This window comes from Etheostoma cragini, chromosome 14, assembly GCF_013103735.1.
Source record: "Etheostoma cragini isolate CJK2018 chromosome 14, CSU_Ecrag_1.0, whole genome shotgun sequence".
Taxonomy (NCBI): domain Eukaryota; kingdom Metazoa; phylum Chordata; class Actinopteri; order Perciformes; family Percidae; genus Etheostoma; species Etheostoma cragini.
This window is the reverse complement of record NC_048420.1, coordinates 20,866,811-20,894,152: the sequence shown is the minus strand read 5'-3', so window position 1 is coordinate 20,894,152 and position 27,342 is coordinate 20,866,811. Positions and strand designations below refer to the sequence as shown.

General features: G+C 41.1%; 2 protein-coding genes across 20 annotated transcripts in view; both read right to left on the bottom strand.

Annotated features, from left to right (window-relative positions):
* The window catches only part of bmp8a (bone morphogenetic protein 8a), an 11,410-nt gene extending 543 nt beyond the window's left edge, over positions 1-10,867 (bottom strand). Inside the window, exons 1-7 of the mRNA XM_034892003.1 lie at positions 9,470-10,867; positions 3,038-3,230; positions 1,933-2,081; positions 1,616-1,795; positions 1,109-1,188; positions 590-700; positions 1-217 (exon numbers count right to left, since the gene is read on the bottom strand). The exon at positions 1-217 is cut by the window's left edge and continues 543 nt beyond it. Of these exons, the coding sequence (XP_034747894.1) occupies positions 68-217; positions 590-700; positions 1,109-1,188; positions 1,616-1,795; positions 1,933-2,081; positions 3,038-3,230; positions 9,470-9,962 (1,356 nt within the window). The 5' untranslated portion in view covers positions 9,963-10,867 and the 3' untranslated portion in view covers positions 1-67. The remainder of the gene's footprint in view (positions 218-589; positions 701-1,108; positions 1,189-1,615; positions 1,796-1,932; positions 2,082-3,037; positions 3,231-9,469) is intronic.
* A 3,135-nt stretch (positions 10,868-14,002) lies between these two features.
* The window catches only part of macf1a (microtubule actin crosslinking factor 1a), a 117,346-nt gene continuing 104,006 nt past the window's right edge, over positions 14,003-27,342 (bottom strand). For 6 of the 19 annotated variants that reach the window (XM_034891996.1, XM_034891997.1, XM_034891984.1 and 3 more), the window contains 11 exons: positions 26,947-27,109; positions 26,519-26,673; positions 26,064-26,138; positions 24,323-24,340; positions 23,375-23,492; positions 22,247-22,309; positions 21,630-21,662; positions 18,899-19,116; positions 17,611-17,733; positions 16,579-16,687; positions 14,003-16,225 (listed from right to left, as the gene is read on the bottom strand). In XM_034891996.1, the coding sequence (XP_034747887.1) occupies positions 15,978-16,225; positions 16,579-16,687; positions 17,611-17,733; positions 18,899-19,116; positions 21,630-21,662; positions 22,247-22,309; positions 23,375-23,492; positions 24,323-24,340; positions 26,064-26,138; positions 26,519-26,673; positions 26,947-27,109 (1,323 nt within the window). In that variant the 3' untranslated portion in view covers positions 14,003-15,977. Of the gene's footprint in view, positions 16,226-16,578; positions 16,688-17,610; positions 17,734-18,898; positions 19,117-21,629; positions 21,663-22,246; positions 22,310-23,264; positions 23,308-23,351; positions 23,493-24,322; positions 24,341-26,063; positions 26,139-26,518; positions 26,674-26,946; positions 27,110-27,342 lie in introns of those variants that run through there. The other 13 variants (XM_034891994.1, XM_034891998.1, XM_034891983.1 and 10 more) reach the window with 12 other exon arrangements.

The following is a 27,342-nucleotide window of genomic DNA, read 5'->3' as shown; positions in this document are numbered from 1 at the left end:
CAAACATATACAGTACATTTTTTTTAATTTTTGTTACTCTTCAATGTCCAAGTGGAACCTTTCTGATTCATAGACACCCACAAGTCTTAACCACCATGTTCCGGTGTTTTTTCAAGATGACGTTGTTGTTGTCATCATAAAAGAGGACAGAGATGGGGCTCAGCTTGGTGGGGGCGCAACACGCCTTAGGAACCTTGTCAGGCTTCAGGAGGTGGACCTGTAGCAGCAGAGAGCGACACAGTTACAATTCAGATATTTGACTAAATACCTTATCCTAGTCTGAGCAGTGGTGGAAGAAGTACTCCTGTAGTGGTCCTGCATTCAAAATACCACTTAACTAAATGTACAGTATACGTATTATCAGTAAAATGTACCTTAAGTATTAAAAGTAAAAGTAAAAAAGGCTGATGATGCTGATGATCATGTAGGACAGAGGTGATCAGAAAAGGGGACGTATGTATGTACAGTATGTGTGTAGTATTTAAGTATTTATCTACTTTGGGTTTACTTTCTAGTGGAAACTGTCCATGGGATGCATAAATATCAGGATGAAGCAACAGGGTGTCAGGTGTGTTGTCTCTGTACTGACCACTTGCTGGATTAGGGCGTGGTTAGTGGCGTTCATGCAGGAGCCCAGAGGATAAAAACACTCTCCATCACAGTAGTAAGCTGAATATCCAGTGGGGGCCAAAACCCAGTCCTGAGCAGAACAGAGAAGCATCAAAGCCCTAATCTATTCAGAAATATTACTGACATGTAATACGACATTAAATAAGGAAGGATCAATATTTCAACTTCCAATAAGACATGGGTCTTTTTGAGGTCTGCTGAGAGCTAATGTGACTGGATTTCTACTTAAGTAGATTTCACAAAGCATGTTTTTTAAGTGTTTAACCCATCCGTGTCCATCACATGGTAAAAAATCCTCCACAAAATATAAAGTATGGAAAAAACCCATATTATTTTAAAAGCAGATTGAACAATGCTACTGATCTTGTGTGCAAGAAGTAAAATGAAATCTAAATTAATAAAATTGGATGAAAAGAGCTAAATTGACCTAAAGCTGAAACATAAATGAACAATCCAAGAAGTTGACTTCAGAGCTGACCTTCCACCCCAGGTCACTGAAGCTGACGTAGAGTTCATGTTTTTTACAGGGCTGACCTCCGTTGTTTGCAGGACTCAGATCTGAACAAAGAAGAAAAAAACATTTAGTAAGATCAAGGTGAATAATTTGCTTTCAGACTACAATTTCTTTATTTGAATGTTTTTAAGATGAAGTTCACGAGCCACAATCTCACTGATAAATATCAAATCTCACTGAGGTTGGGTTCCCTTGAATTACATTTCACTTAAAAAAAAAAAAATAATATCTGCATACTAAGAAATCAATGTAATATCTTCCTTTAAGTGATTTCTTCATAGATTTTATGAGCTGAATTAATTAATAACTATTCCCCTTAGGAACATTTTATATAGAGATATACAGATACATATCTTTTAATAATCCCCAAACATTGTAAAACCCAAACAACTGGTGAGAGTGTATTGAAGTAACTTTAAAGCATCAAATTTAAGGCTCTAATCCCACAAACTGTGGGCCCCGGGACCTTACTATGGATGCTGGGGACTGGGAGGTCGTATTTGGGTTTCTTCTTGCGGGGATGTGGCTTGACAGCTCGTGGCGGCCGACACGGGACCTGACTCTCCCTGAAGAAGGTCACCATGAAGGGCTGTTTGGAGCGAGGGCCCCTGCGTCCGACCAGCCCAATCCAGCCTGCAGACAGGGAGCGGTCTGGGAGAGGGAACAGAAACATTAATTGAGTTCTTGCAGCAGTTCAACTACTTCTAAAAAACCTTGGTGTCAATCGGCCAGTCAGCACATTACACCAATTAAAGGAGGATTGTGATGGTTCTGTGCAGTGCACACACCCTCTTCTGTCTCCACATAGAGACGTATGCCCAGGTTGCTGCGAGGGTGGAGGAGCCAGTGGTTAGAGGCCGAGGTGACGTCGAAGGCCAGCCAGCCCTCCTGTCCTGCAGGCACCGACTGCATGTCCAGCAACACCAGCTCTGGCTCTCTGAGCAAATAGACAGAAAATACTGTCAGTTTGATCAAATACCTTAAAAAGTGAAAATCGTGAATGTTTAAATAAAAGCAATGTATTGCATACATTATACTAAAAAAATGGTAAGCACACACCTAAATAATAATAATACAATAGCTGATTTGAATATTTGACAGGATGTTACACTCCTTCTAGTTTGTATCCTTTGATTGCTCTGGTGCTGCAGGATATTCTGCCGGATGCATGTATTTTCTGTTTCCTTCCGCTTTCTTTGTGTTGGAATTTTAAATTTGGTTGATTCATGAAGACTATTATGCACTGCTCTTCAGATCTGTGCAGGGTAAACTGAGACAGCCCGCTAGACTCTCTGTCCAATCTGAGTTTTCTCTCGCACTCAACTATTTTGCATGATTCATGAAGATGATGCAGTTTTTCCTCCCATCCCCAAATGCTGTGTGGAGTAGCCAGACCTCCTTTAGCGCGCTTTGGAGGAGGTTCTGGCAGACTACACTCTTTCACAATCAAAGCTGTTTGCAAATATGCAATTTTGTCATTCTCCACGGGCATTTTTTCTTTCTTAATTCACCCTAAATGGGAGTTGTCAAAGGTCAGACCCAGGATCTTTTAGGGGATTCACTGTTTTCCTCAAGCATACTGTACTTTATTAGGATAAACATTCACAAACACAGCTCAAACCCTCTTAGTCTATTTGAAGGATGTTTTTTTCCCCACACCCAAACCCATCCCAAAAACTTAATTAAAATATCAAAGAAGAGCCTGTAATGTGTTAATCTAAAGCACTGTAACAAAGATTGAATCTTCCATCTGGAAGAATAAAAATGTCTTGGTATCTGATCTTTTTCTTTGATAAGAAGAACATTTTCCCAACAAAGTTACAAAGTACTTTGCAGAAAAAGAAGAAGAAAAAAATAGCAAATAGAATCGGGGACAGAAAGTGTTTTGTGAACCTGTGTCTGGTCTCTCGCTGGATCTCGTAGACGGAGATGTGCAGCGTTCGGTTGGCCCTCTGGCCCATCGTCAGGGTCTTATAGATGCGAAACTCTGCTGCCGTCACCGTCTCACCCTGAGGGAGGGGGGTCAGATCGAAACGAAACTCCTTCCAGTACGGGCGAGGCTGCAAGAGGTCACGCTCCTGCTCCACTGCAGAGAAAGAGAGAGAGAGAGAGAGAGAGAGAGAGAGAGAGAGATTTCTTTAGACTAGAAAAGATGCAAACAGCGATTCAAGTGTTAACACACAAATCGCTGACAGAAAGCCAATATGGCATACACTGGTATTTACATGAAGGCTAATAGATTGATAGATGTACAGTATATAATAGATGGATTAAAAAGTTCTATTGTCTTTCAAATTAACCCCTTACATACTGAAAAGATCAGCTGTGCAGTTTAGTTGGAGAGTCTGATGAATTGTGTCAGATAGAGAGAGCTGTGAAATTCAGAAGTTTTAGTTCAAAAACAGATAAAAGGAGAAGATGACAGAACTGTGAGAGTGAAGGTGTGGAGGAGACCAGATCACTGGGAGATGAGTCAATGAAACAAAGGGAGGAGAACAGTGGTGGAAGACTTATTCAGCAAAACTAGCAGTACAACTAAAATTACTACAATACAAGTCCTGTGTGTAGTCCACTTCACTGCAGTAAAAGTGGGAACCTTCAGATTTACTGTAAGTACAAACTAAAATAATAGTAAGTAAATAAAAAGTGGTGGTCATAATGGTTTATTATTTTAATGATGATTATAAGGGAAAAAATACATATATACAGCGTATATATATATATATATATATATATATATATATATATATATATATATATATATATATATATATATATATACTAAGTTTTACCCTGCGCCAGTTCCGAGATTTATTTACCCTAAGAAGATTTATGAGGCGCGTATGGCCTTTTTCTCCAACATCCTGCATCACACTCCACTGAACAGCATGAAGGGGTAGTGCCTTGCTTAAAGGCACCTCAACAGCTGCTGTTGACAGGGCGGAAAACATGCCATGTTCCACACTAACTCTGCCAAAACGTTGAAAAACTGACTGAAACTTTGTACCGATGTGGACTTCCTGTTAAATAACAACCCCAAATCCAAACATTAAAAAGAAACACAGGGCAATGTACGTGTGTCCTTGTGGAACCCCGCAGGGACACGAAACGGATCTGGTCACTTGGGTTTTGCTGCATGCACACACGCACGCACACACTCACACAAAATAGTAAATAGAGATACTAAAAAGAGGACAACCCTGATGATTTGGGCGTACTCATATCTGCACACGCACACACACACACACACACACACACACACAGTAATTAGAGACACTTAGTGCCATGAACCACAGCAGCTGCTCAGCACACACACCACTAATTGCAGCCCTGCTTGGTATTTTTAGAGTCGCTCCCTCCACAGCAGTATTTTCATCTTGATTTGGACTTTTTGCTTTTTTTTCTAGGTGTGTGTCAGTGGGGCCTTTAATTCTAACCATCTGTGTCGTCCCATTACATATGCGTAGGATCACACACCCATGCTTGTTTGATTCAACTTCCATGAACTACACACATTGATTAGATTAGTTTCAAATAGCATATCTGCGGAGCCTCAGGTGACAAATGCAAAAGCTTTAAGGAAAAATACTGTTGCAGTGGTGGAATGTAACTAAGGACATTCCACAATTACCGTACTAACAGTAAGTACAGTACAGTTTGAGGTACTTGTGTATATGTAATTCCATTTTATGCTACTTTATACTTCTATTCTAACACATTTGGGTGTCAAATATTGCCATTTTTTGTAATTAGGCTATATTTGACAGCTTCAGTTTTCAGTTAGTTTTCAGATTCAGATTATTATTACAAAATACATTTCAACTAATCAATTATGACAATAGACTTTGCTCCCCAGCAAGTAATTAAAAGTACCTCCAGCTTTAACAGCTGCAATATTAAAGTGATAATATATATTAATCTGAAACGGGCATTTCTGCATTATGAATACTTTTACTTGTGGTACTTAATGTACAATTTGATAGTATTAAAAAACTAACTCTTTACTAAAGTAAGATTTTGAATCCAGGGCTTTTACTTACATAACAATATATATTTATTTTTTAAAACGGTATTGCTACTTTAATTTTTTAGGTTGCATGCAAGTTAAATGCAAACACAGTGAGCCTGTAATAATTTTCATGTCCTCCAGGTCTGCGTGATGTGTTCAGCTGCGATTCTGTGTAGAATCAATAAGGTTTTCATGACTAAATAAAAACTCCACCATATGAAAGGAAACCCTGGCGTGTGCTGTGGGTCACTGTTAAAAGCACAAGTCACTTTTGAGTCACCTTTGTTTACAAATTGTGGCTTTTTGGAGGATGAAATGCTGTGTTTATGCTATGTTGACTGATTCATTTAATGGTGTATTTTATTCTCCAAAACCAAAGAGAATTTCCATAAGTAAACCCTTCATTTGATATGAGTTCATTAGAGACCCAGAGCAGATGATGTTTCCCACGGTAAACTGGGTGCAGATCACCATCCCATTCCTGAGGAGCTGGAGGAAGGAAGCCATTGAGAGGAGGATGTTTAACTTTTATGCTCTGACAGATAGGCATCAGTCAGGCTACTGTGTGGTTTGGGTGGAAGCACAAACACTCACACAGGACTTGGGTGGCAATGTTTAACAGTATTATTTATATATTTGGACAAGTGAAAAATATTTCTTTTTATCAAATAATCTGTTGTTGCTTGATTGTCAAACAAACTATCCAAAACCCTAAAATGTTCAATAACAAAAAAAACACAAAATACAAATTCATACATGACAACAAACAGAAATCCTCATATTTAAGAAGCGGTACCAGGTATTTATTAGTTTTATTTTTGCTTGAAAATGTTACAAACAACTAATCGGCCATTAAAATTGTTGCCAAATGTTTTTCTGTTGATGGACTAATTAATCAATCAACTTATAGTATAAGCTCTGTACAAAGTATTGCCGAATAATATCCAATTAGGTATAGACCACATCACTCAAATTCACTGAATACAGACAATTTAAGCACTATTATGATGTGTTGGAATGTTTGAGACCATAATGTCGTAATCTTTAATTTTTTTCTCCTTTAAGTCATGTTTGTGAGACAGTTTGTATCTTCTCAGTTGACTGGTGAAGAGTCAGAAACCTCTGTAGAATAAAGACCTAAACCAGGGGTCTCCAACCTTTCTTCATCTGAGGGATACTTTAAAATATCAAAAGTGGCCATGAGCTACATGAATCACGTCGCTTAGATTTATTTACATAAAACACTTAAGCTCAGTTCAGCTACTGTTTGTTGAAAATATAATACCCAAAGCTTATGAATAAATCTTAACTTCACATCAAGATTCATGACTATTTTACACTTCTTTAGCCCACATAGTTAGCTGCATCAATGAAAAAAATCCCATCAGAGTAAAATCCCATCAAGAAAAAATGACAACATTACACGTCAATGGCCCACAAAGTTAGCTGCCTCAATTTTAATATTGTGGTGATTTTGTGTCTCAGTTTGTCAACCTATGGAAACCTGCTCATGAACTACTAGTAGCTCTCGAGGTACTTGTTGGAGACCCCTGATCTAAACTGTTCTGGTTATGTTAACTAGTTATATTTTGTCATCAATTCCTATCCATCATCCTTTGAGAGATCTTCTCAGTGCTACTGTGCGCCGCTCAGCCCAGTTTGGCTGCAGCAGCTGCAGAGTGAGGCTGGTAGATTTAGGAATGCTGGGTTGAAATGGAAACCTACCAATATAGTTCAGCCATGCTGACATTGGTTTTAATCCTCTCTGTGGGGGTGAATGTTTGAGGAAAATCGGCAGAGCGGAGAATCTAAAATGGTAGCATTGACATGTCACTGTCAGTGTCGTCAAGTTCACACACGGTGTAATTTCATCTGATTTTCATTTTGTAGTCAAACCACAAAGTAAAAACCTGCTCCGTAACTTAAAACTGATGATTGAAAGTAAGGATAAAAGGATAGTTTAACATTTTGGGAAATGCACTTATTTGATTACTTGCCAAGAGTTTGATGAGAACATTGTAACCACTCTCACGTCTATCCGTTAAACATAAAGTTGCCGCCTGTTAGCTTAGCACAAAGACTTAAAGGGATACTTCACTGATTAGCAATACACTTTGTATCAGTAGAAACCTGGTAGTATTATCAGCTGCTGATGATGCAAAAATTGTCATTTAGCACCATCAGAAGCATTTTTTCCCAGAGGCTATGAACTACAGCCAGCTAGTTCCGCATGTTTTCAACCCACCCATAGGGGGTGGGACCGTCACTAGCCAGTGCAAGTCGAGTGTCAGCCATCATGAGGCTACGCGTCGCTAACAGGCTTTCTCTTTTCAGCAGCAAATGTACAACTGTGTGTATTTAAACTACCGCACATGTGTACCACTGAGATGCATTGGTACAGATCGGAGAATATGCAGGAAACTTTATTACAGACAGAATACGCGACACACAACGCGAGCTTCTCCTGCTACAGAGATCAGCACCTCAGCCAGCGATGTTGCGCAGGTAAGGGGTCGAGGCCAGGAGTGTGAGCTATGTGGAAAGCTAACGCTAGCCGGCCAACTGTCCCATCAGTCCGGCCTGCAAGTGTCCACTACATCCAACTTCAACAAAACTCCCAACGTGAGTTCAGACACAGCTGTGGTTTTGTTTTTATGGAAACATGGCTGAACAACAGCCTTCCAAGCAGATAGAGATGCTGCTCTCTTGCCGGGGAAGACTCATGGAGGTGGGCTGTGTTTACACGGACTGGTGCAGAAATGGGGTGCTCGTATCTTACTAACTGGTCACCGCTGGGGGGGTTTGTGACTGCTAAATCCCGACCATTCTACAGTCCACGCAAATTCACGGCTGTGCTCATACTTGGTGTTAGCTGAACTTTACAGAGCCTATGATGTGTGTGCAATAAATGTAGCCTGTTTCTAATAACACTAATAATAATAATATTATACACTTTATTAATTAATGCTCCAAGGGAAAATTAAAATGTTACACTCTGTTGTTATTACGCGCAGGCCTGAACTACACACACATGCTCAATACCTACACATACACTAATGAAGAGATGTCAGAGTGGGGGGGCTGCCCATGGAAAGCCGCCCCGAGCAGTTGGGGGTTCGGTGCCTTGTTCAAGAGCACCTTGGCAGTGCTCAGGATGTTAACTGGCACCTCTCCAGCTACTGAGCTGGACTGAGCTACTGCCACCACCCCGTTTTCATATGTGTACATATATTTATATATATAGGGCGGTCGTAGCGGCGGGTGGGGTCTGGGTCGCCCTGGCAGACCCAAGATGGACAAGATCTCCTTCTGTATCTCCTTGGATTGGGAGAGGACTTGTAGGGAAGCGAATCAAGTGCATTCTGGGAGTTGTTGTCTTTCATCCACATCTCTGTCTGGAAGGCACCAACTTCTAAAGAATTTTCACATTTCTACTACACATAAATGACCCAATTTAGAAATTATTCCTCTTTCCAGCGGTGAAATATCCCTTTAAGAGAGAAAGAGCTAGCCTAGCTCTTTACAAATGTAACAAAATGTGCCTTACAACACATTTGAAGCTTACTAATTTACACTTGTAGGGTTGAGTTACATAATGGAATATGACTCTAGGGAGTCACTGCATCCAACCATAAAATAGGTGGAAACATAACCCCCCTCTAGCACTACTAGGCTTACCTGTTATTTTTACACAGATGTTTTTACATAGTAATGTTGTAGCCCCTGTTCTGTCTATATGTGCTCCCTATTAACATGTGCTACTTAGCAGTTCTGCACATGCATGGGAGCATTAATTGATAGGGGATTTGGTCTATCAAAATATCCCACCTCTAAATGAAGAAAAAATATATCATAATAGAGTATCAAAATATGCTCCCCATTTTCTTATAGTAGGCTACACATACCAGTTTGAAATTTCAAAATTTATATAAATAGAAAAATAAATAATACTGGGAAAAAAAACACCAAAACACATAAGGTAGCATTTTTCCACAAGGCTGCATTTACGTCAGGTTGGGGTGGAGCTAATTTTAACAACCATACTCTATGTTACAAGTTGGTAGTACAATGGGCTATACAATTTATGATTTTTGGAAACTCATTATATGCATATGTTACTAGTGCAACAATATACAATTATAAAGTAATTAAAGGTTTTCTGTTTAAAATCTTAATCTGAAAAGTAACTAGCAGGCTAACTACAGCGGTCATGTAAAAGCTAATGGAGTGGGCTACTGCTGCAACACTTCCTGTGTGCCCCTTTCTCTCCAAGGATTATCTACCCAATGGCGGGTGTTAAGTAACAGATTACTCACCCAGGTTGACGAAGCTCATCACTGTGTCAGCCTCGCTGACCACCGTGCCCAGAGGTGGTGTGTGTGTGCTGAGGGTGGGCAGGACTGCATGGCTGACCTGAGCCAACCTTTCTGCCCCCCCAAACCTCCCCATCCCGGGTCCGTTTAAAATGATTTCATTCCCTTCATCCTCCCCATCAGCCGACATGGCGTGGTACAGATCCAGCATGAAGAGTGGTGCAGAGGAGGGCGGTCGTAGAGGCGGGTGGGGTCTGGGTCGCCCCGGCAGACCCAAGATGGACAAGATCTCCTTCTGCATCTCTTTCTTCTCGCGGCCGCTGAGCCGTCTGAAGCTGGAATGGACCAGGCCCTCGGCCTGCTGGCTCCACAGGGACAGACCGAGCAGGAGCAGCAGGAGCAGGGTCCTCGGGTGGAGGAGAGGCTGGCGGGGTCTGGTAGTGGATCTGCTCTGGAGGACGCTGCTGCTGCTTTTGCTCATGTGCTCCTGTTTCATTTTGCTGCAAAGACAAGAGGAGCTGTGGGAAACTGCTGGAGTTTCTTCTTCTCTGCTGGCAAATAAAAAAAAATACAACCTCACTAATAGTCAGCTTTATTCTTGCCTTTATTCAGTTTATCTTCCCTCCAGTGTGTCCAGACTGACAACCACAGTGTTTCCTACTCACTCCAGTTTGTCCTCTGGTTTCAGACAGATGCTGATTTATGCCTGGTGTGTTTAGAGGAGAGCTGGCTCTGGACGGGACGTGTTTACCGTCTTAAACTGCCTCTGTTTATCTCTCCCTCCCCCTTTTGCCTTCCTCTCCCTCTTCTACCTTCTCTAATCTTGAAGAAAAAAAGAAGAAAAAACTCCTCACCCCACTGATCCACTTCTCTCTCACCTCTCAGTCGTGCACCAGAAGAAACAGAGATAATGAGAGTGAGGGCATAATTACAAGCTTTTTCAATGTGTTTTGAATACAGACAAACTAGCCCCTGTGGAAGACTGGTCTTCGCTTTGATGTAGTTAACTTGTAGGATGGAAAGCAATTTCAGTGATGAGCAGGTACCCTGGAGATTGGAATGAAATTGGAGAGCTGTGTCATCAGGTTTGCTCCCAATCCTCCATGGCCACACAAGGAAATAAAGTTCACACCTGCAGTGAGTCAATGTTCAAATAGATACCTCCTGAGAATTATCTGCGGTGGAGCAACCACTGCTGGAAGCTTTTATCCAGTCATCCTTGAGTGCTTCATCATCCATTCATGACCCCTCCCCACCCACACATCTCGGGGGTTCCAGATGTCTTTCTTAATCCAATTTATAAAAAACGATACCTCTAGGAAATTGTTTCCTGATGGCAATCCTTTGTAGAGGTTTCTTCTAGTTCTTGTGCACACTAACAGCAGAGCTGTGTAGCAGTGAGAGTGTATCCTGCACATGAAGAGTGTAACAGTTGTTTGTAACCAGGAGGGAGTTTCCCTCCCAGCCTCCGCCTCTCCCCCTCTTTCAAGTCTTTAAACTTCTTTCTCCGGCTTCCATCCCATCATCACCCCTCCCAGTGGTCTCTTTGGGAGACCTCATCTCTCTTTCTCCTTCTTACCTCCACCCGTCTATCTTTTCATCTTCTCATGACTGCTTCCTTTCATAGCTACTCAACGTTGAGTCTCAGGCAGCGTGGTGGGAAGTGCGCCAAGTGGCCTGATGCCTTGTTTAATAGCAGCAATTCTCCACTTACATAACAGATTTAAAATGGATTTAATTTATCTGTGTGTGGTGCACCAAATCAAAAGGTAGTAAAAAGTATTCAGACAAGGTTTTTATTTTATTTCTTTTACAAGAAAGGTTACTACCAATGAGCTGATAAAATACTTTAAAACTTAATTTGTTTTACTTTTCACCCACTCATTTTATTTTCAACTCCTTATTTTCCCTGACAGGACTGTGTGGCCTCGCCAAAGCCAACTTCTTTTATAAAAATACACTATCCAGCGTAAACATAATGTTAATCATCTATACTTTACCATGGCCATTGTATTACTGTGTACATTTTGTAACAGTAGAAGTTACATATAATGAGCATTTTAGCAGGCAAGCTAACGCCAACTACTTAAAAGTAGCCTATAGTATTTTACTTTTTGGACACTGTGCACGATCATTAAATCTACAAAAGGTTAAAGTTGACATAAATTCCAAACAGACATGAAGATTTGGATAAGTTCCAAGCATCACTTCATTCAGTTAATTTCAGATGCATAGGGGTATTCAGTTGGTTGGCAACTGCAACCTCATCACTAGATGCCACTAATCCTACACACTGCTGCTTTAAGCAAAAGAGCTGATCACTTCTTCCTCTACAATACACAGACAGTATGAGAATCTCAAACATAATTGTCATTCGGAAACTCAGTTTTACCTCCACAGATAGTTGGCCTCCAGCTTACATGAAACACTTCGGGCAACCTTTGAATACTTCTACTCTGAAATGGCAGGTTTTGCGTACACTGTTTAACACCATTTCCTGTTGAGACGTTCATTAGTTTACCTAACTTGCCCTTCAGCAAACACACTATGTGCATGTGTGTGTGTTTAAACCAAAAGACTTTGGAGGGAAGAAATGACTAAAATATAGTAGTGAGGTTCAGCCCTGTGCCAGCCCGTGTTTGTGTACTCTTTTCTTCAAAGCGGCTTGGTACTTGTGGTCATGAATTTGAAAGGCATGAATAACACTGACCGAACCAAACTGACCGCGGTTCATTTTGTCCTGGCCGAAAGGGCGAGTCCCAAATGCGAGGAATTAACGCTCTGCCCATTTTGTTTTTCTTCCCACTGCACGTCTGCAACTTTAGGAGGTTTTGTCTGATAATGGTCAGAGGAGTAAGAGAAACTGAAGAAGAGCTGGTGCTGGGACAGAGATGGAGTGAGGTAATGAGTGACAAAGAGGGAATGAAGGGAACTGAGTACCCTTAAAACCATATAAACCCAAGTGAAAATGAAAAATGGCATTCCTGAGAGACAGAAGTGGTGGAACAAAGCGAGGGCTGTCATCAGAGAGGGAAGTCTGGGATGACAGATGGACTACAGGGAGGATGGCGTAGATGGACTGAGACTGGACAGAAAATGAAGAGTGTGTACACACAGCTGCAGATAGATCATCTCCAAATAAACAGGACTAAGTTATTTTCAGAGCTTGAGGGGAAATAGACATTAGTAATTTCAAATTATTTAAATTACTTTCAACCACCTGCATCATGTCCCCTGTATGTAACCCTTGTGTGGTGTGTGTGTTCATGTTTTTGTTACACAGCCAATGTTGCCGGGTCTGGTGGACCCAATACATGACTTGGCTTTTACATCAATACAGCCATAACATTGTTTGCAAAAATACATAATAGATGTTTACTAACTCAATTACCAATGATATATACATCATTTATGGTTCATACTTGCCATTTACCCCTGTGAGATCCCATTAATCATTTTCATTTTTTGTGAGAAATCAAGAAAATTCAACTGTGTGCAGTCATTAAAATAAGTATTTTTTTATGTTCTTCACATAAAATGACCCAAGGTCAATGAGTTTGAGTTAGAAGAAATAGTAAATAGTATCATTTTTCTTTTAGCAAACATTGAAAATGGGTCCCACAGACCCGAACACCACATAAGGGTTAAGTGAAGTTCCAATGGGATATCCTTATCTGTTACAGGATAATTATCTATAAATGTCCGGTCACTGAGACTGCGGTCTGTCGTTGGGCATCATTGACTTTAGGCTGTAAACAAAATGACATCAATTTAGCTCATTCCAATCAAATAAAAAATCATTAAAATCATACAAATGGGACCAAGAATAAATATGTACATAAAAGATTATTACCATGTCATGTCAGGCAGCGAAGCATGGACACATAGCCTAATTGCAAAATTAGGCTATTCACCTATGCTGAAAACTATCACACCAAGACAAAAAACATGATTTTAATAATAAAAAACATACAAATATAAAGTACCCTGAAAAACTACACACAAACTTTTAAAAAATCTACTAAAAATTGAAATACTTACACTACCGCTACTATATAAAAAGCCACATTGGGGCTGTAAATCACACACTTAAATAATAAAAAATAATCTTACAATGAAGAAATCCGATAGACAAAACAGCCAGCCCACATTCTCTATGGATAACCTATGGCTATCAACTAAACTAACAACTATGTTCTCAATTAATCAATTCATTATTTAGTTTATAAAATGTCTAAAATTCGGAAAAAAACAATATTTATTCAATCATAGAGGATGAAGACAATCAACATGTTAACTTTTGAAGTTTCTGGTAATTGACCAATGGACTGACTAACCATTTCAGCTCTAATAGTGCCCCCCCATGTACATACACACACACACACACACACACACACACATACACACACACACACACATGTCCACACACAATCACAGACATTTTCATTCATGCACAAATGCATAAGGAAAAATTCAAAAAGAGACAGTTTTACTGCAAGCATATTTTTTTAATACAAAAACAGAACAAAAAAATTGTTTATAATTTTAGTTTTTTGTTTTCTTTTACACCATTGACTCCTCGTCGTCACACTGAGAGTAGCACAGCATCAAAAGGTGGAGGACTCGTCTCCTGCGCCCCGAATCCCCCTCCCCTCAGAGACAATAAATAAATAAAAATCACCTTAAGATGTTTTCTTTCTTACTGTAATTTCATTAGTTCTTCATAAAGTTCATCTCTTACACTGAGATAACACAGAGACAACTCAGCACGTCAATGACAGACATTTGAAAAAGCGCCTATTAGAAGAGATGTTGGGGAGGGACATGAGGGAAGAACCCTGCTCTCATTGGTCCGCTCTGCCCAGGTCTCTTGTCATTCATAATTGTATTTCTCTCGCCACATGAAGGGCAAACCCCTTTGGTCATGGTCTGGGAATTGTAGTCATTAGCAAAAAAGAAAAATTAACAAACAAGGCTGCCACTAGAATCAGAACATTAATGTTACAATGAAGTCAAAACACACACAAATAATGTCAAAGAGCGGAGCGGACATTTCCTTGGTACAAAACAAAAAAACAAAAACCTGTTTCTTTAACCATAATACTAAATCACTTTCCGCCAATAGTGATATGACATGAAACTGAAAAATAAATAGATTTTTCTTTCAAGTTAGTTAACAATAGTACAACTGGATTATAAATTAACCAGAAAACACTAAGAAGAAAACAAAGAAATGACATTCACAAATTAAAATTTTTGCATTCAGTGAATCAAGTCAATGACCTCTATCATTTCCTGTAACAATGACACACATTATACACACCACCGTGTGTGTGTGTGTGTGTGTGCTGCTGGGCTGCTAAGGGCAACGCAGCGTAGACATTAAGGTGGAACTGCACAGAAAGAGACAATAAGTGCATGCTGGTTGTCAAACTCGGTCAATAACTAATCGGGTTAGGTTACACGTTGTACGTTGTCAGTAATGTGATGTAAGTTGACTGTTACCATAAAAATAGTCCTTTCTATTGCCAGTTTGTGTTATTTGTGTGTTGGATTGTTATGCCGGCATTTGACAAAACCATACCGCCCATTGCTGAAATGCACACATAAGGCTGATCTCAAAGTTCCAGCGGTCAGGAGGAGTCTGCTCTGCGGTGTTTGAGTGTGTGAGTGTTTGCCCTCAGCTGCAGCAGCACCACCACTGCTACCATCACCACCACCGACCCTCTGAGTCTGAGGTTAGCCGGTGTGTGTGTGTGTGTGTGTGTGTGTTTGTTGGACAGTGCGTCCCGCCTGAGCTCTCCACACATTGTGTCTGCTTGTGTAGATCTGCTGAGGTGACGGTTTTTCTCACCAGCCCGTCCGGAGGAAGGGACTTGGCAGTCGTTGCATATTTTCTTTTTAAACTCATCGTTGAGGCATCTGGCCCACAAGCCAAAATAATGACCCACAATCCTTTTTTTTCCTGAATGTCATTTGGGCTTTTGTTTTGTTTTTGGCGCTGTGGTGGTGGTGTGTCCCACTCCCTACCCCGCCTCTGTGTGTCCGTGTGGTATAAAGCAGTTTAAAGACTTTCTTTCTCTGACAGAAGTGTATAAGTAAGGCAGCATCACGTCAGGTCAGTTGGTTCCACACGGGTGGGGAACTTTTGAAAAATAAAGCAATAGACTGGAAGGCAAAATTGGGTCGCTTCTTAAAAGGGAAAAGTTAGTCTCGACCCCACAGATGCTGGCCTAGAACCACCAGACCAGAACTCTACTCGTCTTGTGCATGTTTTCAGTCCGTTTATGAGACCGGGGAAAGAATGAGAAGGAGATTCACTCATCCTATCCATCTCTTTCTCTCCCCTTGGAAATGTCAGTCGTAGTGCACAAACTCTGCAGAAGCCCTGTTAGACTTAGATTAGACTTTAAATTTAAGAACTGGTACACCCAAAATGCCCAATGATAGCAGTCCACCCTCTGTGAAACGGAGGAATATTGGTTCTGCTCCAGTTTTCCTGAGGCTGGTGTTATTTCTTCCCAGCACCTGGAGTCTTTGGGCTGGGGGTCTTTTTGGAGATTGTGGGAATCTTGGAGGGTTTGGCCCCGGTACCGGGCCGGCGTGGGGTGTCCGAGGCGTCGGAGCAGACGGAACGGGCATCCTGCAGCTCTGATGCGTCTGAGGCATCGCTTCCACGGCGACTGCTGGCTCTGCTGCCCGCCCGGCTGCCGGCTCGGCTGGTCGGCCCGCTGGCTGTGGATGTCCCTCGCTTCGGATCTAGCAGGAAGACGGCGAAAAGAGATTAAAAGTGCAAAGAATGTGCAAACTATGTCTTGGTTTTGTCAAAAGCTAAGCATTCGTTTATAATGAATGACATGGTTTACAGTTATTGCAGCATCATTTTTATTGTAACAAACCAGTGACATATCTCAACATCTACTCCATAGACTGGCACATCATTTTATATAGACTTGTTCAAGAGCTGTGCCACAACGCCATGAGGTTAACATTTGTGACTTTAAATGAAATGTCTTTACAACTATTGGACCAGAGGCCATGGACAGAGCAGCTAGTCTGACATTCAGTCAACATAAAAGGAGTTTACAGTACAAATGGGACGGTCGTCTCACCAGTTCGTGATGGTTTGCTGGCATGTGGCGCTCCTCCGTTCTCTCCGGTTAGGGAGCCTCGGCTCGAGTGGAATGTCGGCCTCTTTAGTTTGGACCCCGATGTCGCGCCCTGCAGGAGAACACAGGACACATCAGCTGAGCATAACTGACCCTGGAGGTCACGTGACACACTAGTAATGCAAACATGGCATCATGATATTACTCCACAACAAACCAACAGCACATCACATATACATGGACACAACAAATGAAACCTATAGAAACACAAAGGCATCCATGCAAGTTCTACAAATATCCCTGCGAAAGGTGTTATGTTCTATATAAAAGAGAGTAAAGCATTGATATAGAGCTGCAACTGATTATTTTGTATTATTGATTAATCTGCTGGTTATTTTCTTGATTAATCATTCATTCTATAAAAAGTGAAAACATTTTAAACCCAAACATATTCAGTTTACTCCACATAAAACAACAACCAGCAGCAAATCAAATCAAATGTGCAGATGATTATTCTGTGCAGGTTCACCCCTTCTGTCACATTGTCATTTACAATGTTTTTATAAAAATCCAAGTTACAGCTGTTTCAAATGACTTCATTGGTTATAAAACCAAACATTTTCGGCAAATTAATTTTTTGGTCAATCAATCAAAAAACAAATCACTTCATCAGCTAATTGCCACAACTCTACATTAAACAGGTAATAAGACTGCGGCGATAAAATCTGAAAAACAAAATCATGTTTTACAATTGAAAAATGTCATCTTCAGTCATCTTCAGGTTTTAGCTCGACCACATCAGGTTTATTCTCAAAGGTCGGAACATTTTTACAACCCTTAGGAGATGATGTAATCTTTATCTCAAACATGGAAACCAATGAAACCGCAGGCTCAAAGTTTTCCCATTACAGCACGGTGGTGTGTGGGAACCCGGGAGTGTGCGTTAGTGCTTTAGCGCGTTCAGTGGGGGTGGGGCTGGGTGGGACAGGTGGGTGGGTGGGTGGGTGGTTTAGGTGGGTGGGGTGAGTGTGTTACCTCGTGCCCAGGAGTGGTGTGGCTTTGACCGAGATCTGGGCAGCAGTGGCACTTGGCTGGCGTTGGAGTTTTACTGTGTGCCAGCCAGGGCTTGGCATAGTCACGCGAGTGAGTATTGGAGGACTGAAGGGAGGAAGGGAAGGGAGAAAGGAAGGAAGGAAGGAAAGAGGAATGATGGATGTATGGAAGGAAGGGTAGAGAAGAGCAAAGCAGCAAAAGAAAGAAGCAAATGAAGGTGGGAGGGAGTTATGGAGGGTTGGGGAGCAGCGGTTGGATAGCGAGGAAGTGCAGCGCAGTGTATTTTTGTGTAAAGCAGATGATTTTAATTTTCATTTGTTTGTTTTGTTTTTTAAACAGAGAACCCAACAATGCAGGAAGGACATTTTTGAAGGCAGGTTAGAAGGAATGGCAGGAACGAGGGGAAAAGGCACAAAGATGAAAGACAAAACAAAGAAACAAGAAAAAAAAAAAAGAATTCACAGTTAAGGATGTGGTGATTTTGACAAGAGGAGGATGACAACAACAACTGAACAATGTATAACATAAACCCATAAAAACACACAAACACACATTCAAAATGCATTAAATCCGTCTCTCTCTCTCTCATAAACAAACATCACAGTGCTGTTGCATCACTTACATCACATGGAGACAACAACACTAATGACTACATGTAGTCTGGTTGACATGCCTATGAGTGTTTTTTTTTGCCTTTACAGCCTTGACCCACAACGGAAGATGTGTGCGTCAGACAGAGAAGGTTGTTCCTCGTCTCTTTTTTTAGTCCCCTTAAATGCAACTAAATGAGGAATTTAATAAATGATGGAAGAGTTTCAAGTGATCTTTAATTTATCCGGTCTTATTTTATTTTAATCTGCACAATCATGTTTGTCTCAGTGTTAAATAATGCCGTGTACAGTGTCCTGTGTCATTTTCTTGACTTTGTTGAATTTGTCTTTAACCATTTTGTCTTCTGTGTTTTATCTCAGTGGGAACAAAAGTTTAACTGGTATAGAATTCAAGATTAATTTAAAACCTGAGTTAGTTATCCTTTATCTTATTGAAGACACTGAAGGTTGGTGTTCTGTAAAACTGATATGACTCATAACATACTACCATTCCTGTTCTGCCTTGCAGTGTAATGAGTGGACCTGAAGCAAAGAAACCTTTCATTGTATGTAGAAAATAATTAAACCTAATATAACTGGATTTCAGACACCGTTGTAGGTCGATAAAATTAGCTCCTGCCTCAACTCTAAAATGTGTTCAGATTGATGTCAGCTCTTACCCTGGACGATGCAGAGGCTGTCGGTGTGGCGGGGGTGGAGGGAGCAGAGGGGAGGGAGGCGCCGCTGTGGGAGGCCGAGGAGGAGGAGCGGGTGGGCGAGGCGTTGCGGGAGCCCGGTTTGGAGCATCGACCTCGGGAGCGGAAGGCGGCCAGACCCTGAGACACTCCTTCAGGAAGGATGAACTTCTCCCTCAGCTCCAGGTTGGTGCGGCCACGAGCTGAAGAGAAACAGAGAGAGAAAAGACAAATGAGTTGGTTTGTTTGTGTCGGCTCACATTTTCCCTCTGGCAGGGGGCATCGAGGCAGCGAGCAGAGTGAGGGAGAGAGTCAGTGCTTCCTTGGCTACAGATATGAGTCAGTGCATGTTTCATATGAGAGTGCACGTGAGCAGGGGCGGTGTCTGGAGGGGTGCGTTGAGGGGTTCAGGGAGTCTTAAGTGCACTTTGGTTGAGTTGTTTTTAAGGGGAGAAGTGAGTGAGTGTGTTTGGTTTGAGTGCAAAAGAAGGAGTAAATTAATTAATTTGATACGCAACGAAAGTCAGCAAGTCACCCACGTTTGTGGACATGTTTTGGAGACACACCGTCATCGCTGCAGACAAATTTATCAACCAACTCCAATCAACAGCTCATAGTTCTCTTTTTACATATTTTCTTGTTCATAGCCAGAGAAAACATTTTCGCCACTACAGAGATTATTTTCTCAAAAACTGAGAACTAATAAACTGCTCACAGATTATATATTTAAAGGAATAGTTCAACATTTTTGAAAAATATGCTCATTGGTTTTCCTCCCGAGAATTAAAGCTAACCAAAAGGTCATCATCGCAGCTGGCCAAAAATAGCCCTGCACATATTCCATAGTACGTACACAATTGGTGTACGGAGGGCAGATGGAATGTCGCTTTTTCTCTAGAAGTAAAAAAAAATTCAAAATCTCAATGACATCCTCTCAACAATGTCATTTGACTCACCTTTTTAAGATAAGGATGATATATATATATATATATATATATATTTTAATAACCTAATGTAATTCTGATTTATTTTTTAGTTTTTAATCAACAGAGACATATTACTTTACGATGGCCTAAGTACCCGCGTTAGTACTTTTTTTTTTATGGGTGTTGTAGTTTTTCTGTGCTCATTGAGTAATCGTTTATTTTATCAACCTTTCAAAGGTTTTCTTTTCCGATAAAAAGTGCTGTCGTGGAAGCCAGTTTGTCTTAAGACTACGGAAAAGTAACTCCAGAAACACGCTTAGTTTTTTCAGAAAGGCCTATGACGGAAATGCTAAATGAGAGAGTCACAGGAGCTAGTGGAATAGCGGCTAGCCCAGACGTGATGTCAGGATGTTGGCTCTCCCAAAAAGTTGAACCATTCCTTTAAGCAACTGCAAGTGTCTCCAATTTTGTGAAAAATGTTGCACACACTTTCATTGCGTATTTGCTTAAAATATTTGAGGTTGGTGGGAGCGAAAAGCAAAGCCTCTCTTCTCTCATATTTCAACAAGCTCTTTGAAATCATTTTCACAACTTGCAAAAGGAGCATCTAAGCTGCTGTGAATACACAGTATGTGTATAAATATATGTGGAGGTCATGCCTGGTTTATGCTTAACAGGAGAGAGCCCAGAGATTCAGGGTTTTACCCTTCTTCAAAAGACACTCAGCAGCATTCTTGTACAAAAAGTAGTGCAGCAGCCCCGGCAGACAACAACAAGCCTGGAGAAGCCAGCCACAGAGAGAGAGAGAGAGAGAGAGAGAGAGAGAGAGAGAGAGAGAGAGAGAGAGAGAGAGAGAGAGTTGAAAAAGGAACAAGAAATAAAGAGACAGGATAGACCGATTCAGAGTGGATGGAAGAGAAACAAAATGCAAGTGAAAAATAGTGTAAAATGAATCAAAAAAGAAGAGAAAGAGGGAGGAGAAGAAGGCTACAGCTAGCCATAGCAGCAGTGCAACTCTTAGCCTCACGGCCATCGTCCCTAGCAACCCAACAGCAAGGCCGGTCAATTAAACGGGTGCACCCTGCAATTACGTCCCCCCTCAACACCAGCCAGCCAGGTGCACCCTGTAATTGTGTCTCCCACCAACCAGCCATCACATTTAAAGGAGCCGTGTTGGAAGGCAGCGTTATTAGAAACCCAGGCTGGCCACGCCCAGGTCTTAGACACTCACTGTCTCTGTGAAGCATATATAAGAAATTTTACTTTTTTACAGAAAAAAGAAGATACAGTATAGGTAAAGTAGTGTTCATTGTAACATGACAACATGACTATTTAAACTATTTAGTTCTCAAATTTTATTTGTTATGTCTTATTTTCTGCTGAGCATCTCCAGTTTCTTTAATTGTAAAATTCAACCAACTTTAATTAATAAATTCTACAAATTGAATAAAAATATATGGACCAGGGGTTGGCCAAATCCTGCTTTGTTGTGAGTGAGGAAAGCATGGAGCACATGTGGCACACAGAAAAGACTTACATCAATGCCTCAACACACACACACACACACACACACACACACACACACACACACACACACACACACACACACACACACACACACACACACACACACACACACACACACACACACACACACACACACACACACACACACACACACAGACACCGCTTGTTAAAGATGGAGACTGACAGCTGGACGGACGGGTGGATGGAGAGTGAAAGAGATGGAGTGACAGAGGAGCAGAGAGAGAGAGAGGAAGTGTAGATACCTCGGCAGCAGAAATAGCCAGGAGTGACTGTCACTAAGAGACACAAGAGACAATGTGAAATAACAGCAAGCTCATGGTGGAATGAAGAGAGTCTCGCACACATTAAGATATCAATTCTTGGAAACACACCCATGCACACATTCACACATACACACAGACTGCTTTTGAGTTGAGACTGTCAAAAATCACTCCATTGACACACTCACACAGATCATACACGCAAACAGCCAACCAATGGGGGTCCGGACGAGTGTCAGTGACCCCTGAAAAGTGTTTTAAAAAACAAGTCAGGATTGCATGAACGGCAACAGCCGGGAGAGGGGAGGTCAGGAGAGAGGAAAAGCAGAACAGTGGGGAGACATCACGTTAGTCTGGTGATCACAGTCAGCAAGGCACAGCAACAAGGCCAAACCAACAAACCAAAGAAGAAGAAGAAGAAGAAGAAGAGGAAAAGATGAGGATAATTGGAGAGAAAACAAGAAAAAAGCAACAGATAGGAAGAAAAGAGAGTCCAGGAGAGATAGAAAAAGAGAGTTAGCAAAACAGACGGGGCGGAGAAAAGACAGGCAGTTAGGAGAGAGTGAAAGCGTTACAGACAGATAGAGGAGAAGTCCAACCTATACGAGATGAGATGGAGCTACTGGAATCGGAGCGGAGAATCTTAAGTCCTGGATGTTGCACTGGGGAAAGAGAAAAAAGGAGGGAGAGAGGGAGGAAGAGAGAGGGAGAAGAAGAGAACTGAGGACCATGCACCATGCAATACTACTGTTTTATTACTACTATAAGACAGGAGAGAGGCAGAGGAGAGAGAAAGAATTGGCCGTGCAACTACAGAAATCAAACATGTGAACTCATTGAGGACGGGCTCAGAGAGATTTCAGAAATAAGAGATGGAGAGAGAAACAAAGACACCAAATGTAGACAGCACTTGAAGAAAACACTGGAGAGAGAAAGTGAGAGGGGGCCGCGATTCACTGCATCACCTGCTGACAGAAAACTTGACAAAAGTCAGTTTCATCAGTGTGTTTCCCTTCCGCTGACTCCACTGATCTGTACGTTGTCACTTACTTATTTTTGGTGGTGTAAATATGTCAAGAGCTCAGTGCAGGGGGCACCTTCGGAGGTGTGTTTGCTTTTGTAAAGAGTAAAACGAGGGTGTGTGTGTGTGTTTGTGTTAGGGCTGGAGCCCTGACAATATTACTTGATGTCTGACAGATATCCACCTTCCACATCGTAGCCCATACATTTCAATTACAATTGCTCTCGGCATGCATACATTACAAATGTTTATTATTTATCTGGCTTGTGCATTTCAAGGCCCATGGAGCTAAATCTCAAGTTAGTGACTCCCTGGCTTTTCCAGATGTGTTACTTTTTATTGGACTTGATGGCTCAGATGTGTGTGTTTGTCACACACAGTTTAAAAAAAGTTTTACAATTCTTTTTTATTGCAATGGAAAAAATTATTTAAAATGTTATCCTAATATCTAATCAAAAAAAGACATAGATCAAAAATGTAAAAAAATAAACTAAAATCTTCTGCCACAAAAATCCATTACCAGTCTGACTTTAATAAATGCATGTGAATTAAAGACAGTGAGACAGAGGAGAAAGAAGGGGTGTGTGTGTGTGTGTGTGTGTGTGTGTGTGTGTGTGTGTGTGTGTGTGTGTGTGTGTGAGTGTGTTAGTGAGTGAGTGAGTGTGTGTGTGTGCGTGCGTGCGCGTTGTGTGTAAACATCACTCACCTCTGCATGGATCATTTTTGACCAGGAACTCGTCCAGAGCCATCCAACCACCTCCGACCCTCACCATCACCGTGCTGCGCAGAATCCTCACCAGACGCAGCTGCTGAGAGTCACCGAACTGAGTGGATCAGAACATAAAGCAGGAAGGGACGAAGAGAAATGAGCAGAAAAGAGGGCAAGGGATAAGTGGACGGAGTAAAAAAACCAAAGAGAGGACGAGGGAGAAGTGGAAAAAGTAGAACGAAGAGAAAGAAGGGGAGAAGGGGAAAGAGAAAACCAGAAAAAGGAGACAAAATCAGTGAGTCAAATAATAGTTGATATATTGATTGATGTTTTGAAGTTTTAGTTGAATCACAGCATCACACTAAGCAGCCCATGTACCAAATCTGAACAGGCAATCTGTTGTACTTCATGCAATGACTCAAAAAACATGCATGAAAGAATTAAAGAGTCAATCTGATGATTCTCAGCCTGGTTCGCCCAGCCACCCAAATATAAGCATTACCATTTACTGTAGAAAACACAAGCATGTTTGTAATTAGTCTAAAACTATTGTTCAAACTGCTGAGCAAAGCAGAACTCCAAAGCAATCCCAGCACAGAAGAAGTATTCTGGATCTCTCTCCAAGCAGTTTGATTTGCTTCCCAGCTTCAGTCCACAGCACACTATATATCAGCTAACCACTAATTACCACTTCAGCCATGTCACTGTCGCCTGCTTCACATTGTGCAATTTGTCACTCTCAACACCAAACAAATCACAGCGGGAACATAACTGGACGGTGAAACCTGCTTACACATTGCAAAGCCACATGGAGTGCTTCCTCTCTTTTAAATCATTTTTTAATATGAAAGCGTGTGAAAGCAGAAAGGACAACACTCCATTGGTGGGGGAATACAGGAAGCAGATTTCACACATCCAATCACAGCAGCGGGAGCGTCACTTTACCTGGTTTCCGAGGAAGAACTACAATAAAATCCAGTAGACACGGAGCACAGGAACACAAGGAGAAAGAAACAGAGCAGGAGTGAAACAACATGTACTGATAACTGAAGTTTGTAATGTATGAATGGATACAATGGATGTGTGTTCAAGATCTTCTAAAAAAAAAATTACATTTCAGTGTGTATTTCTGTTACTTGAGCTCAGAATTAGTCGTGTAAGCGAAAAAGATTGCAGCGGACATGAATGCCTTTGGATGTTATGAAAGTGCTTTATAAACTAACTGCCAGTCGATGACGGTAATATGGAGGTAAAGACAGTGGCAGTGGAGAAAAGTGAAGCCAGAAAAGACAGACAACCAACGTGACAACTACATATTGGTGTGGTATTAGTATCCCCAGTGTCCTGCAGTCAGACGCCGGATATCATTACCCAGTGGATAATGATGGAGTGGACACACATACTGTAGTAGTGGTAGTGATGGGCGAGCCTGGAAGTGTGCTGCTGAAAACTATCAACAACCACTGTAAAATACTGCATAGATACACAAAACCTGCTGGGAGAACCATTTAAAGCACTGTAGTTACAACAGGTTTTAAACAACTTTCATATTCCTAAAAAATAAAACCTGAATGTATTCGACGATGCCAACAAAGTGTTAACATCAAAATGTGTTTTATATACAGTATATTGTATATTATGTATGTAAATCAGATAATTGAACCAGTTTTGCATTGTGGTTTGATTATTCCACAGGTTTAGTAACAAATCAACCTGTCAGAAATGAGATTTTCCTTAGTTAAAATAAATACAAATGTCACTTTCCAACTTTCACTCATAATAATGAACTGTGGTCACTGCCATTATTTAACTTTATTTATTAAAATGGCAGTGAAGAAAAGTTAAACAAATAGCTGAATATGAGCATCAAATTACCTCAGAGTTTATTTTGTGTAACAAGTTTTAGTTAAGCTGGACTAAATCGTCTTTAAACTGGCTTGGTTTGAACATCCTTGACAGCAGTGCCAGGAAATGAGCCAAAGCTCTGTCTCTGACATACCCAGCAGCCCGGTTGTGTGTCTATGCAGTTGCGTTAACAGGGTTTTGTTAATGTTAAAGAAGGCTCAGGTGACAATCCTTGAGGGCTGTGAGATGTTATTGACACATTATACATCAATGTTATCATGACATGTTATATGTTAAGATCCCCCACGGGATCGTGATGTGAGATAAAAACACAAGAGAAACTGCTGTGAAGTTATGTTGAGAAGTTAATGGTTGCCTGTTGGACAAGTGAAGACAAAGCCAGTAAATAATAAACTGTCCATTAATCAGAACTGGGTCCAAACAGTGTTTGCAAAGTAACTCTTAATCATAGCATACAAGTGTATTCTTCTTACAGGTAAAGCATAACTATGGACTTAATAGTAACTTGATAAAGAATTCAATCAGGCTCTGGACTTTATTTTATTTTTTGAAACAGCACATGTAGGTCATGTGCTGTTGACTTGAGTGTCCATTGCAGCTACCTAAAACTAAGTTGACCGACCTGTTGTTCCTGTCTGCTAGTCTAAGAATGAAGTTCATCTGCAAATCCCCTTTGACCCAGGTCTCTTAACATTTAACAATCAATGAAATACAATGAACATTAACAATTTATCTTTTACAGTATCTTAAGTATACATTACAGTTTGGAACACATTCTCTAAATAATATTAAACTGAACCAAAGACTTAGCTGAACTTACCCGGTATTTGTTCTCTCCTATCTGCTCCACTTGGAACCTCTTGGCACATTTACACTGGGCCACCTGCCGAGTCACCTGCACAACAACAAACAACATGTCAGTGAATGCATTAAGACTACTTACCATGCACTGGGCCGTTACTGGGCTTGTCCAATGGCTGACTGGTTCTACTGTAGCTGGTAGCTCACTGTTCTTTGCCCCAATAACGCACCATACACATCTTCACATTGGCATAACTTATTTCCATGTATTTTGGTGGTGGAGATGGCGCAGTGGATATGACACATGCCTTTGGTGTGGGATATCTGGGTTTTATTTCTACTGCGATACATCAAACAATGTGTCCCTGAGCAAGACACTTAACACATAGTTCCTCCAGAGTCGTGCAACCTCTGACATATATATCAATTGTAAATTGCGTTGGATTAAAACGTAACTTCTAAAATATCTCTTACCTCATCCTCTATCTTATCAGCGTCAGTGGTAGGTCTGTAGGCGTCCTTGTTGGGGTGCAGAGCAGCAACAAACTCGTAGTAATCAATGTAACCGTCTCCGTCTCTGTCAAAGATGTCTGCCACTGCTGTCATCTCCAGCTTACTGGTGGGAAACTCTGCACAGACACAACAGGAATTCATATAAATTTAAGTTCAAGAATCAGAGAGAATGCAATGAAATGTATTTTGCCCTGGCCCTCTCTTTTCATACAAACTATAAATATAATATAATAAATTGACCTGAATAAAGGTGTGCAATCTAATATGCTGTAGCGACCTAGAAACTATATCAGCCATAAGAGAAATAGAAAAATAAAAACATCATATTATGTCTTTATCACTGTCTAAACAAATTGAACCCCAACCAAACATATCGTTAGATAACCTACTTGATGCCAGGATGCCATCAATAAACTCCTGGCGAGTGATCTTTCCATCTTGGTCCTTGTCGATGCGTCTGAAGAAGTCCATGACGCGAGACTTCTTATGGTTCATCCAGCGCATGTACTTTTTCCTCCACACATCAAAGTCAAAGTTGGCAAACTCTTTGAGCTGAAAATGGACAGATAGTGCTGTGATACTTTTCATGTCTTTGTGACAGAAATATTGTGAGTCTGAGTGTGTAAATAATGTCATCCGGTTAACAGTTACGGTATCTTCAGAAAGTCAAAGCTTTCATTGACCAGGACACTGTCGATACTGGGATTCAACTACACTCACCGGCCACTTTATTAGGTACACCTGTCCAACTGCTCGTTAACACTTAATTTCTAAGCAGCCAATCA